We start from the raw sequence: 12,598 nt of genomic DNA on the forward strand, positions 1-12,598 counted from the left end.
CCACTTACCGCCCGCACCTTCACCTTCCAACTTCGGGTTGTATACCACCTTGAAGGCCCCTCGGAGCCCGAACGATCGACACCAGTTTCAACTGAATCCGAGCGGGGAAAACTGAAAAAATCGGTTTTCGCCACTAACCGCCGGCACCTTCCCGCGCATTCCCGCGGGTTGTATACCACCTTGAAGGCCCCTCGAAGCCCGAACGATCGACACCAGTTTCAACTGAATCCGAGCGGGGAAAAGTGAAAAAATCGGTTTTCGCCACTTACCGCCCGCACCTTCACCTTCCAACTTCGGGTTGTATACCACCTTGAAGGCCCCTCGGAGCCCGAACGATCGATACCAGTTTCAACTGAATCCGAGCGGGGAAAACTGAAAAAATCGGTTTTCGCCACTAACCGCCGGCACCTTCCCGCGCATTCCCGCGGGTTGTATACCACCTTGAAGGCCCCTCGAAGCCCGAACGATCGACACCAGTTTCAACTGAATCCGAGCGGGGAAAACTGAAAAAATCGGTTTTCGCCACTTACCGCCCGCACCTTCCCGCGCATTCCCGCGGGTTGTATACCACCTTGAAGGCCCCTCGGAGCCCGAACGATCGACACCAGTTTCAACTGAATCCGAGCGGGGAAAAGTGAAAAAATCGGTTTTCGCCACTTACCGCCCGCACCTTCACCTCCCAACTTCGGGTTGTATACCACCTTGAAGGCCCCTCGGAGCCCGAACGATCGACACCAGTTTCAACTGAATCCGAGCGGGGAAAAGTGAAAAAATCGGTTTTCGCCACTAACCGCCGGCACCTTCCCGCGCATTCCCGCGGGTTATATACCACCTTGAAGGCCCCTCGGAGCCCGAACGATCGACACCAGTATCAACTGAATCCGAGCGGGGAAAACTGAAAAAATCGGTTTTCGCCACTTACTGCCGGCACCTTCCCGCGCATTCCCGCGGGTTTTATACCACCTTGAAAGCCCCTCGGAGCATGAACGATCGACACCAGTATCAACTGAATCCGAGCGGGGAAAACTGAAAAAATCGGTTTTTCCACTTACCGCCCGCACCTTCCCGCGCATTCCCGCGGGTTGTATACCACCTTGAAGGCCCCTCGTAGCCCGAACGATCGACACCAGTTTCAACTGAATCCGAGCGGGGAAAACTGAAAAAATCGGTTTTCGCCACTTACCGCCCGCACCTTCCCGCACATTCCCGCGGGTTTTATACCACCTTGAAGGACCCTCGGAGCCCGAACGATCGACACCAGTTTCAACTGAATCCGAGCGGGGAAAAGTGAAAAAATCGGTTTTCGCCACTTACCGCCCGCACCTTCACCTTCCAACTTCGGGTTGTATACCACCTTGAAGGCCCCTCGGAGCTCGAACGATCGACACCAGTTTCAACTGAATCCGAGCGGGGAAAACTGAAAAAATCGGTTTTCGCCACTAACCGCCGGCACCTTCCCGCGCATTCCCGCGGGTTGTATACCACCTTGAAGGCCTCTCGAAGCCCGAACGATCGACACCAGTTTCAACTGAATCCGAGCGGGGAAAACTGAAAAAATAGGTTTTCGTCACTTACCGCCGGCACCTTCCCGCACATTCCCGCGGGTTGTATACCACCTTGAAGGCCCCTCGGAGCCCGAACGATCGACACCAGTTTCAACTGAATCCGAGCGGGGAAAAGTGAAAAAATCGGTTTTCGCCACTTACCGCCCGCACCTTCCCGCGCATTCCCGCGGGTTGTATACCACCTTGAAGGCCCCTCGGAGCCCGAACGATCGACACCAGTTTCAACTGAATCCGAGCGGGGAAAACTGAAAAAATCGGTTTTCGCCACTTACTGCCGGCACCTTCCCGCGCATTCCCGCGGGTTTTATACCACCTTGAAAGCCCCTCGGAGCCCGAACGATCGACACCAGTTTCAACTGAATCCAAGCGGGGAAAACTGAAAAAATAGGTTTTCGTCACTTACCGCCGGCACCTTCCCGCACATTCCCGCGGGTTGTATACCACCTTGAAGGCCCCTCGGAGCCCGAACGATCGACACCAGTTTCAACTGAATCCGAGCGGGGAAAAGTGAAAAAATCGGTTTTCGCCACTTACCGCCCGCACCTTCACCTTCCAACTTCGGGTTGTATACCACCTTGAAGGCCCCTCGGAGCCCGAACGATCGACACCAGTTTCAACTGAATCCAAGCGGGGAAAACTGAAAAAATCGGTTTTCGCCACTTACTGCCGGCACCTTCCCGCGCATTCCCGCGGGTTTTATACCACCTTGAAAGCCCCTCGGAGCCCGAACGATCGACACCAGTTTCAACTGAATCCAAGCGGGGAAAACTGAAAAAATAGGTTTTCGTCACTTACCGCCGGCACCTTCCCGCACATTCCCGCGGGTTGTATACCACCTTGAAGGCCCCTCGGAGCCCGAACGATCGACACCAGTTTCAACTGAATCCGAGCGGGGAAAACTGAAAAAATCGGTTTTCGCCACTTACCGCCCGCACCTTCACCTTTTTTTTTTTTTTTTTCATTTATTTTCTTAAATTAACAATTATAAAATACATACATATACTCCGCCAAACCATTTAAATGGTTTACCGACGGACAAAGCTCTCTTTTACACATTTAAACTTAAATATAATGGTTAAAAACAAGGTTTAAACTTATAAGCTAAATTACACAGTACTTATATAAAACATTTTCTATTTAACAAACATTCTAGATTAATTTTGATAAAAGTGGGTAAGCAAAAATATTTGTTATAATATTCGTTGTTGATGCCGAGTTACGAGTATAATGTGCGTTATTGCAGCAAGGCTATTATTATAAGTTTTATTACATTTAATTTTTAAGTTTTTTTTTATTTTTTATTTTTTTTTATTTTTTTTATTATGTATAAGTATTTATTAAGTATTTTAATAATTCTACTCTATACAACATTTTTTTTTTTTTTTTTTTTTTTTTTTTTTTATTAAGTTAGATTTTTGCGACATACACATACACACACACATATTTATATTCACAACGGTAATTTAAACTCTTTTGGCATTAGTATATTTTTTAGTTTATATTTCACAATATTTAACGGTTTTGCAGTATCTTTTATTTCTGATGGCAAAGAGTTAAGTATTTTTGGAACTGTCCATTCTTTTGTACGTTTGCCATAAAAATTATTTACTTTAGGTATTTTATATAGAGGATTGTTTATATTTCTACGTGTCATATACTCACAATTAATTTTGTTTTTAAATTCTGTACTCCCAAATTCTGATAAGAATATGCCTAATATTAATTTCTTTTCTATTGGAAGAAGTTTACATTTTTCAAACAGAAAGTCATTATCTATTTTCTCTTTGTCAAATTTTTTATTAATAAGAATTTTTAGAAATCTTCTTTGTAGATCTTTTATTTTGTTTATATAAGTGTTAAATGTAAGACCGTAACATACAAGTCCATATGACACCACAGATTCTGCTAGACTATGATATAATATATAAAGAACGTATTTAGGAGTAGAATAACGTAATTTCTTAAAGTTACTCAATATAATTCTTAATTTATTACAAACAGTAGATACTTGAGTTTTCCAATTAAAACAATCATCCAAAAATATGCCCAAATATTTCTGTTTTGTCACAATTTCTACGTAATTACAATTACACACTTGATTTTTATGTAGACAATCATAAGAGTGTCCTTTTACTTTTATATTTCGATTATATCGCTTATAATTTGAACTTATACATAGTAATTTTGTTTTGTCGGTATTAAGTATAATTCCATTATCGTGTGACCATTTCGTAATGTTATCAAAATCTGTTTGTATATTTGTTTGAATTGTGTGTTGATCATTTGCTGCATATAGAATACATGTATCATCAGCGAACATATACTTATGACATCTTTTTATGACTGACACTAAGCTATTTACGTGGATAATGTAGCACATTGGACCCGTAACAGATCCCTGAGCAACTCCATATTTCATATTTTTTTGGTTACTATAATTACTATTTACTTTTACAGTAAAAGCTCTATTTGTTAAATAATTCCTGAACCATTCCAACATAAATCCACGTATCCCACTCTCTTCAAGTGATTTTAGAAGAGTAACGTGATCTAAAGTGTCAAACACCTTTTTAAAATCTATAAATAAAACTGCTACAAGCATTTTTTTATTCAAATAGTTATTTACATCGTTCGCAAATTTTGATAATAACTGTGTGGTATTTTTCCCTCTTTGAAATCCGTACTGTGCTGAATTAATAACATTAAATGTCTTTAAAAAGTGAGATATTTGGTTAACTATAGTTTTTTCTACTATTTTATTTATTGAAGGCAAAATTGCAATTGGTCTATAGTTGTTGAATGATTTTTTTTCACCCCCCTTAAACAGTGGTCTGACAATAGAAGTTTTTAACAAATCGGGATATATTTGATTTTTAATTGTGAGATTTATAAAATGAGCTATTATTGGACTGATTTTAGTTTGTATGGACTTGATATCAATTAGCCTTATATTATCTACTCCAGGAGATTTTTTTACTTTTAAGCTACCTATGACTTTACTAACATCGCTTGAAGTCACCTTTTTATATCTAAAAGAAACATTTTGTGAATTTACATACATATCTCTATCTAAGAAGTTATTATTGCACAAATGCTTTATATTATCTACTTCTTCACTAAAAGCTCTAGCAAATTTTTCGCAAATTGTCCTCTCATCTATATCTTTCATGTTACTCAAAATGACGCTATCTATGGATTTCTTGTTTCTTCCCAGTAACTTATTCATATGTTCCCACATTTTTGCTGCATTACGACGTAGATCTAATAATTTATTTTTTTCATATTTGTTTTTTGCTTTATGTATTGCTTTATTAGTACTATTTCTCCATCTATTATACTCTTTGCGGTACACATAGTTACTCGGGTTACTTTTCCATTTATTAAACAATGTGTCATTGTGCTCCATCATGTCTCTTAGATTTTGCGTTATCCACGGACAAGCTTCTCTTTTAGAATGTTCACTAGTGGATATCATAATTGTATTATTTTCATATATTTTGTTAAATTTTATGACCAATTTAGAATATAAGTTAAGCGGACATGTTTCTTTTAAAAGGTCATCCCAATTTTCTTCTTTTAATTGTTTTTGTATATTATTATTTTGGTATATTTTTTTTGTTATCTTGGAACTTTCCTTGGTGCAATCCATTTCAATAAAAGTACCAATGAGGTAGTGATCAGCTAGCTTGTGGTCTATTATAGCAGAGCTATAATTTTTTTTGCTTTTTATATATATATGATCTAAACACGATTGTGTCAGACATTCATTTCTAAATTCCTCTCTTGTAATTCCATGTATTTGCTTAGAAAATCCTGATTCACTTAAAATGTTTTCGTATAGTGTTACATTATTGTTTGATTGTTGTAATAGATTTATGTTAACATCTCCAATTATTAAAGCTTCGTCACTTGGTTTTAGTTTTTGCAAAAAGTGTTTTAACTCCGTTATAAATAAGGATATTGAACAATTAGGTGGTCTGTACAGCACAAGTATTTTTAATTCTACCTTAGCTATTTTTATATTTCCTACTAAATATTCAGAAGCCATAAAGTGTTCATTTTCTTCCTTAAATATTAAATATTTTTTTAAGTATATTGCTATACCTCCACCTTCTCTAGTTTTTCTGGTTTTGTATATTAAATTGTAACCATCTATTGTATATAAAGCCATCTGATCACTCGAAACATTAATTTCTGATAAAGTTATGATATCAATTTCTACTTTGCAGTCATTCACCAATAGTAACAATTCTGGAAAATATTTATTGATAGACCTTATATTTAAATGTACCACAGACAACTTATTGCCAGTATTATTATTACTGAACCAGCTTTTTAAAGAATTATATCTACAATTAGTTTCGTCTTCAACTATATCTTCAAATGACGCCATTTTTATTGTTAATGTGGAATTAATTATTATGTTAAATACTTACAGTTATATAGGTGAATGATTAGGCGTTGTAAAGATATCAGGAGCTGTATTTCTCTTCAATAACAAATTTTCTATATCTGTTATATGATATAGGGGTATAATTTTACTACTATCATTTTCACGGCAGAAAATCCGGCCACGTTTCGACCAGACAAATTTAAAGTTTGGTTTTAATTTTTGTTTGGCGGACCAAATTAGTTCCTTATTATAGTTTGTCAAGTGTTCGTTTATATAAATTGGATTATCTGAGCCGTTTCTACGGATATCAGAATTTTTCCTAATACATCTTCTTTTTGTATACCATTCCTCCTTCGCAGATTGTGTGCGGAATCTGATTATTAAATTTTGATTCTTTGTGATATCTTTTGTTGACTTTTTTACTTTAGATACACGCCAAGCTCGTTCTACGTCGTTAGGATTTGCTTCTATTTTCTCGGCTATAGCTTTCACTATTGCGAAGGTATTTTCATTTTCCTCGCTTTCTACACCTACTACTTCTAAATTTTGATTCTTATCTTCTTGGTCAAATCTTTGTATTTTCATATCTAAAGCAGCGTTTATAATTTCAAGATGTTTACATTTATTATTTAGGTCTTCAATCTTCTTCTCATTAGTTCTTATGATTTTATTCATTTCTTGATGCATTTGTAATAATTCATCGTACTTAGCGGCATAAAATTCTGTATTGGATTTAATTTCAAACACAACAGCCATTTTTGTATTCAGTTCAAATAAAAGTTTTTCAATTGTGGTATTGTTTGGATCCAGATCAATAAATTTTTTTTCTGCTGTTCTAACTCTTTGTTCCCCAATTGTACTAACTGTTGCCAATTTTCCCTTCGGTTCACTTTTTTTATTTTCAGGTGTCGTGCATTCTGCACATGTTCCTGTATTCATACTTTTTATGTAGTCTTTTAAGCAGGTTTTAGTACGGTGATAATAATCTCCACACTTTCCTTTACATTGAAAATAATCTTCAATTTTCTTGGTAGAAATAAATAAATTACATTTTTTGCACTTAACTGGCATTTTGGTGAAACGCACATGAACTTTTAAATAACAAACTTGTTTTACGTACGACACGACTGCACACGCCGAGAGCTAGCGTGGATTTCCAACTTCGGGTTGTATACCACCTTGAAGGCCCCTCGGAGCCCGAACGATCGACACCAGTTTCAACTGAATCCGAGCGGGGAAAACTGAAAAAATCGGTTTTCGCCACTTACCGCCCGCACCTTCCCGCGCATACCCGCGGGTTGTATACCAACTTGAAGGCCCCTCGGAGCCCGAACGATCGACACCAGTTTCAACTGAATCCGAGCGGGGAAAACTGAAAAAATCGGTTTTTTCCACTTACCGCCCGCACTTTCCCGCGCATTCCCGCGGGTTGTATACCACCTTGAAGGCCCCTCGGAGCCCGAACGATCGACACCAGTTTCAACTGAATCCGAGCGGGGAAAACTGAAAAAATCGGTTTTCGCCACTAACCGCCGGCACCTTCCCGCGCATTCCCGCGGGTTGTATACCACCTTGAAGGCCCCTTGAAGCCCGAACGATCGACACCAGTTTCAACTGAATCTGAGCGGGGAAAACTGAAAAAATCGGTTTTTTCCACTTACCGCCCGCACCTTCCCGCGCATTCCCGCGGGTTGTATACCACCTTGAAGGCCCCTCGGAGCCCGAACGATCGACACCAGTTTCAACTGAATCCGAGCGGGGAAAACTGAAAAAATAGGTTTTCGTCACTTACCGCCGGCACCTTCCCGCACATTCCCGCGGGTTGTATACCACCTTGAAGGCCCCTCGGAGCCCGAACGATCGACACCAGTTTCAACTGAATCCGAGCGGGGAAAAGTGAAAAAATCGGTTTTCGCCACTTACCGCCCGCACCTTCACCTTCCAACTTCGGGTTGTATACCACCTTGAAGGCCCCTCGGAGCCCGAACGATCGACACCAGTTTCAACTGAATCCGAGCGGGGAAAACTGAAAAAATCGGTTTTCGCCACTAACCGCCGGCACCTTCCCGCGCATTCCCGCGGGTTGTATACCACCTTGAAGGCCCCTCGAAGCCCGAACGATCGACACCAGTATCAACTGAATCCGAGCGGGGAAAACTGAAAAAATCGGTTTTTTCCACTTACCGCCCGCACCTTCCCGCGCATTCCCGCGGGTTGTATACCACCTTGAAGGCCCCTCGGAGCCCGAACGATCGACACCAGTTTCAACTGAATCCGAGCGGGGAAAACTGAAAAAATCGGTTTTCGCCACTAACCGCCGGCACCTTCCCGCGCATTCCCGCGGGTTGTATACCACCTTGAAGGCCCCTCGAAGCCCGAACGATCGACACCAGTTTCAACTAAATCCGAGCGGGGAAAACTGAAAAAATCGGTTTTCGCCACTAACCGCCGGCACCTTCCCGCGCATTCCCGCGGGTTGTATACCACCTTGAAGGCCCCTTGAAGCCCGAACGATCGACACCAGTTTCAACTGAATCTGAGCGGGGAAAACTGAAAAAATCGGTTTTTTCCACTTACCGCCCGCACCTTCCCGCGCATTCCCGCGGGTTGTATACCACCTTGAAGGCCCCTCGGAGCCCGAACGATCGACACCAGTTTCAACTGAATCCGAGCGGGGAAAACTGAAAAAATAGGTTTTCGTCACTTACCGCCGGCACCTTCCCGCACATTCCCGCGGGTTGTATACCACCTTGAAGGCCCCTCGGAGCCCGAACGATCGACACCAGTTTCAACTGAATCCGAGCGGGGAAAACTGAAAAAATAGGTTTTCGTCACTTACCGCCGGCACCTTCCCGCACATTCCCGCGGGTTGTATACCACCTTGAAGGCCCCTCGGAGCCCGAACGATCGACACCAGTTTCAACTGAATCCGAGCGGGAAAAACTGAAAAAATCGGTTTTCGCCACTAACCGCCCGCACCTTCCCGCGCATTCCCGCGGGTTGTATACCACCTTGAAGGCCCCTCGGAGCCCGAACGATCGACACCAGTTTCAACTGAATCCGAGCGGGGAAAACTGAAAAAATCGGTTTTCGCCACTAACCGCCGGCACCTTCCCGCGCATTCCCGCGGGTTGTATACCACCTTGAAGGCCCCTCGGAGCCCGAACGATCGACACCAGTTTCAACTGAATACGAGCGGGGAAAACTGAAAAAATCGGTTTTCGCCACTAACCGCCGGCACCTTCCCGCGCATTCCCGCGGGTTGTATACCACCTTGAAGGCCCCTCGGAGCCCGAACGATCGACACCAGTTTCAACTGAATCCGAGCGGGGAAAACTGAAAAAATAGGTTTTCGTCACTTACCGCCGGCACCTTCCCGCACATTCCCGCGGGTTGTATACCACCTTGAAGGCCCCTCGGAGCCCGAACGATCGACACCAGTTTCAACTGAATCCGAGCGGGGAAAAGTGAAAAAATCGGTTTTCGCCACTTACCGCCCGCACCTTCACCTTCCAACTACGGGTTGTATACCACTTTGAAGGCCCCTCGGAGCCCGAACGATCGACACCAGTTTCAACTGAATCCGAGCGGGGAAAACTGAAAAAATAGGTTTTCGTCACTTACCGCCGGCACCTTCCCGCACATTCCCGCGGGTTGTATACCACCTTGAAGGCCCCTCGGAGCCCGAACGATCGACACCAGTTTCAACTGAATCCGAGCGGGGAAAACTGAAAAAATCGGTTTTCGCCACTAACCGCCCGCACCTTCCCGCGCATTCCCGCGGGTTGTATACCACCTTGAAGGCCCCTCGGAGCCCGAACGATCGACACCAGTTTCAACTGAATCCGAGCGGGGAAAACTGAAAAAATCGGTTTTCGCCACTAACCGCCGGCACCTTCCCGCGCATTCCCGCGGGTTGTATACCACCTTGAAGGCCCCTCGAAGCCCGAACGATCGACACCAGTATCAACTGAATCCGAGCGGGGAAAACTGAAAAAATCGGTTTTTTGCACTTACAGCCCGCACCTTCCCGCGCATTACCGCGGGTTGTATACCACCTTGAAGGCCCCTCGAAGCCCGAACGGTCGACACTAGTTTCAACTGAATCCGAGCGGGGAAAAGTGAAAAAATCGGTTTTCGCCACTTACCGCCCGCACCTTCACCTTCCAACTTCGGGTTGTATACCACCTTGAAGGCCCCTCGGAGCCCGAACGATCGACACCAGTTTCAACTGAATCCGAGCGGGGAAAACTGAAAAAATCGGTTTTCGCCACTAACCGCCGGCACCTTCCCGCGCATTCCCGCGGGTTGTATACCACCTTGAAGGCCCCTCGAAGCCCGAACGATCGACACCAGTTTCAACTGAATCCGAGCGGGGAAAACTGAAAAAATCGGTTTTTTCCACTTACCGCCCGCACCTTCCCGCGCATTCCCGCGGGTTGTATACCACCTTGAAGGCCCCTCGGAGCCCGAACGATCGACACCAGTTTCACCTGAATCCGAGCGGGGAAAACTGAAAAAATCGGTTTTTTCCACTTACAGCCCGCACCTTCCCGCGCATTACCGCGGGTTGTATACCACCTTGAAGGCCCCTCGGAGCCCGAACGATCGACACCAGTTTCAACTGAATCCGAGCGGGGAAAACTGAAAAAATCGGTTTTCGCCACTAACCGCCGGCACCTTCCCGCGCATTCCCACGGGTTGTATACCACCTTGAAGGCCCCTCGGAGCCCGAACGATCGATACCAGTTTCAACTGAATCCGAGCGGGGAAAACTGAAAAAATCGGTTTTCGCCACTAACCGCCGGCACCTTCCCGCGCATTCCCGCGGGTTGTATACCACCTTGAAGGCCCCTCGAAGCCCGAACGATCGACACTAGTTTCAACTGAATCCGAGCGGGGAAAAGTGAAAAAATCGGTTTTCGCCACTTACCGCCCGCACCTTCACCTTACAACTTCGGGTTGTATACCACCTTGAAGGCCCCTCGGAGCCCGAACGATCGATACCAGTTTCAACTGAATCCGAGCGGGGAAAACTGAAAAAATCGGTTTTCGCCACTAACCGCCGGCACCTTCCCGCGCATTCCCGCGGGTTGTATACCACCTTGAAGGCCCCTCGAAGCCCGAACGATCGACACCAGTTTCAACTGAATCCGAGCGGGGAAAAGTGAAAAAATCGGTTTTCGCCACTTACCGCCCGCACCTTCACCTTCCAACTTCGGGTTGTATACCACCTTGAAGGCCCCTCGGAGCCCGAACGATCGACACCAGTTTCAACTGAATCCGAGCGGGGAAAACTGAAAAAATCGGTTTTCGCCACTAACCGCCGGCACCTTCCCGCGCATTCCCGCGGGTTGTATACCACCTTGAAGGCCCCTCGAAGCCCGAACGATCGACACCAGTTTCAACTGAATCCGAGCGGGGAAAACTGAAAAAATCGGTTTTTTCCACTTACCGCCCGCACCTTCCCGCGCATTCCCGCGGGTTGTATACCACCTTGAAGGCCCCTCGGAGCCCGAACGATCGACACCAGTTTCAACTGAATCCGAGCGGGGAAAACTGAAAAAATCGGTTTTCGCCACTTACCGCCCGCACCTTCCCGCGCATTCCCGCGGGTTGTATACCACCTTGAAAGCCCCTCGGAGCCCGAACGATCGACACCAGTTTCAACTGAATCCGAGCGGGGAAAACTGAAAAAATCGGTTTTCGCCACTTACCGCCCGCACCTTCCCGCGCATTCCCGCGGGTTGTATACCACCTTGAAAGCCCCTCGGAGCCCGAACGATCGACACCAGTTTCAACTGAATCCGAGCGGGGAAAACTGAAAAAATCGGTTTTCGTCACTTACCGCCCACACCTTCCCGCACATTCCTGCGGGTTGGAAAAAATCGGTTTTCCCCACTTACCGCCGGCACCTTCCCAAAACTTCATTTAATTAGGGTTTATTTTTGCGCAAAGTAACATTTTGGTATATTGACAAGAACATACATAAAAAGTATTCGGGCGAATTGGGAATCTCCCTTTTTTCAAGTTGGTTGAAAATGAGAACATTCTCTTTTTTGAGGTTGATTGAAAAGAAATGTAACGATCAGGAATCTCACTTCTGACATCGAGTTAAAAAGTTTTTGCTTGTAACTATTACAGTATAATCAATTTTTTACCAAAAAAAACAAACTTTCTCAAATTTCACCGGATTCCATAATCGGAATCTAGCTAAACTTTCACCAAATTATCCTTGAAGTGTATCCTTTCAAATAAAATAAGAATCATCAAAATCAGTTTGCGCGACATTAAGTTATGCGTCTATTTGTCGCGCACATACCTAATGCAAATTTAAGACTTATGTGATTTTCTCATGGATACCATTGTCAGACATGGACCAAAAAAAAATGGGACCATTCGGGAAGCTTCACCTTTCAAATAAAAAAAAAATATCAAAATCGGTTCACCCAGTCAAAAGTTATGAGGTAACAAACATAAAAAAAAAATAATAAAAAAAAAAATAAAAAAAAAAAAATACAGTCGAATTGATAACCTCCTTTTCTTACAGAAGTCGGTTAAAAATATATAACAATCGTAATGATGGAAGTGCAATAAAAATTAAAGTAATAGCTGGTAAAATAGTTCAAATTAATTCAAT

The 12,598-nt window shown here is 43.7% G+C and overlaps 1 protein-coding gene across 1 annotated transcript; it reads right to left on the reverse strand.

Moving 5' to 3' along the window:
• Positions 1-5,579: 5,579 nt before the first annotated feature.
• Positions 5,580-7,093, reverse strand: LOC146526386 (uncharacterized). Its single transcript, XM_085207199.1, has 2 exons — positions 6,374-7,093; positions 5,580-6,286 (listed from the first exon to the last, which is right to left on the reverse strand). Exons 1-2 carry the CDS (start codon positions 7,027-7,029, stop codon positions 6,004-6,006), a joined length of 939 nt encoding a protein of 312 aa, XP_085063325.1. The 5' UTR covers positions 7,030-7,093; the 3' UTR covers positions 5,580-6,003.
• Positions 7,094-12,598: the final 5,505 nt, after the last annotated feature.

This window comes from Heliconius melpomene, unplaced genomic scaffold (genome assembly GCF_056956725.1).
Source record: "Heliconius melpomene rosina isolate 202511_hmr_F unplaced genomic scaffold, ASM5695672v1 ptg000056l, whole genome shotgun sequence".
NCBI classification, from domain to species: domain Eukaryota; kingdom Metazoa; phylum Arthropoda; class Insecta; order Lepidoptera; family Nymphalidae; genus Heliconius; species Heliconius melpomene.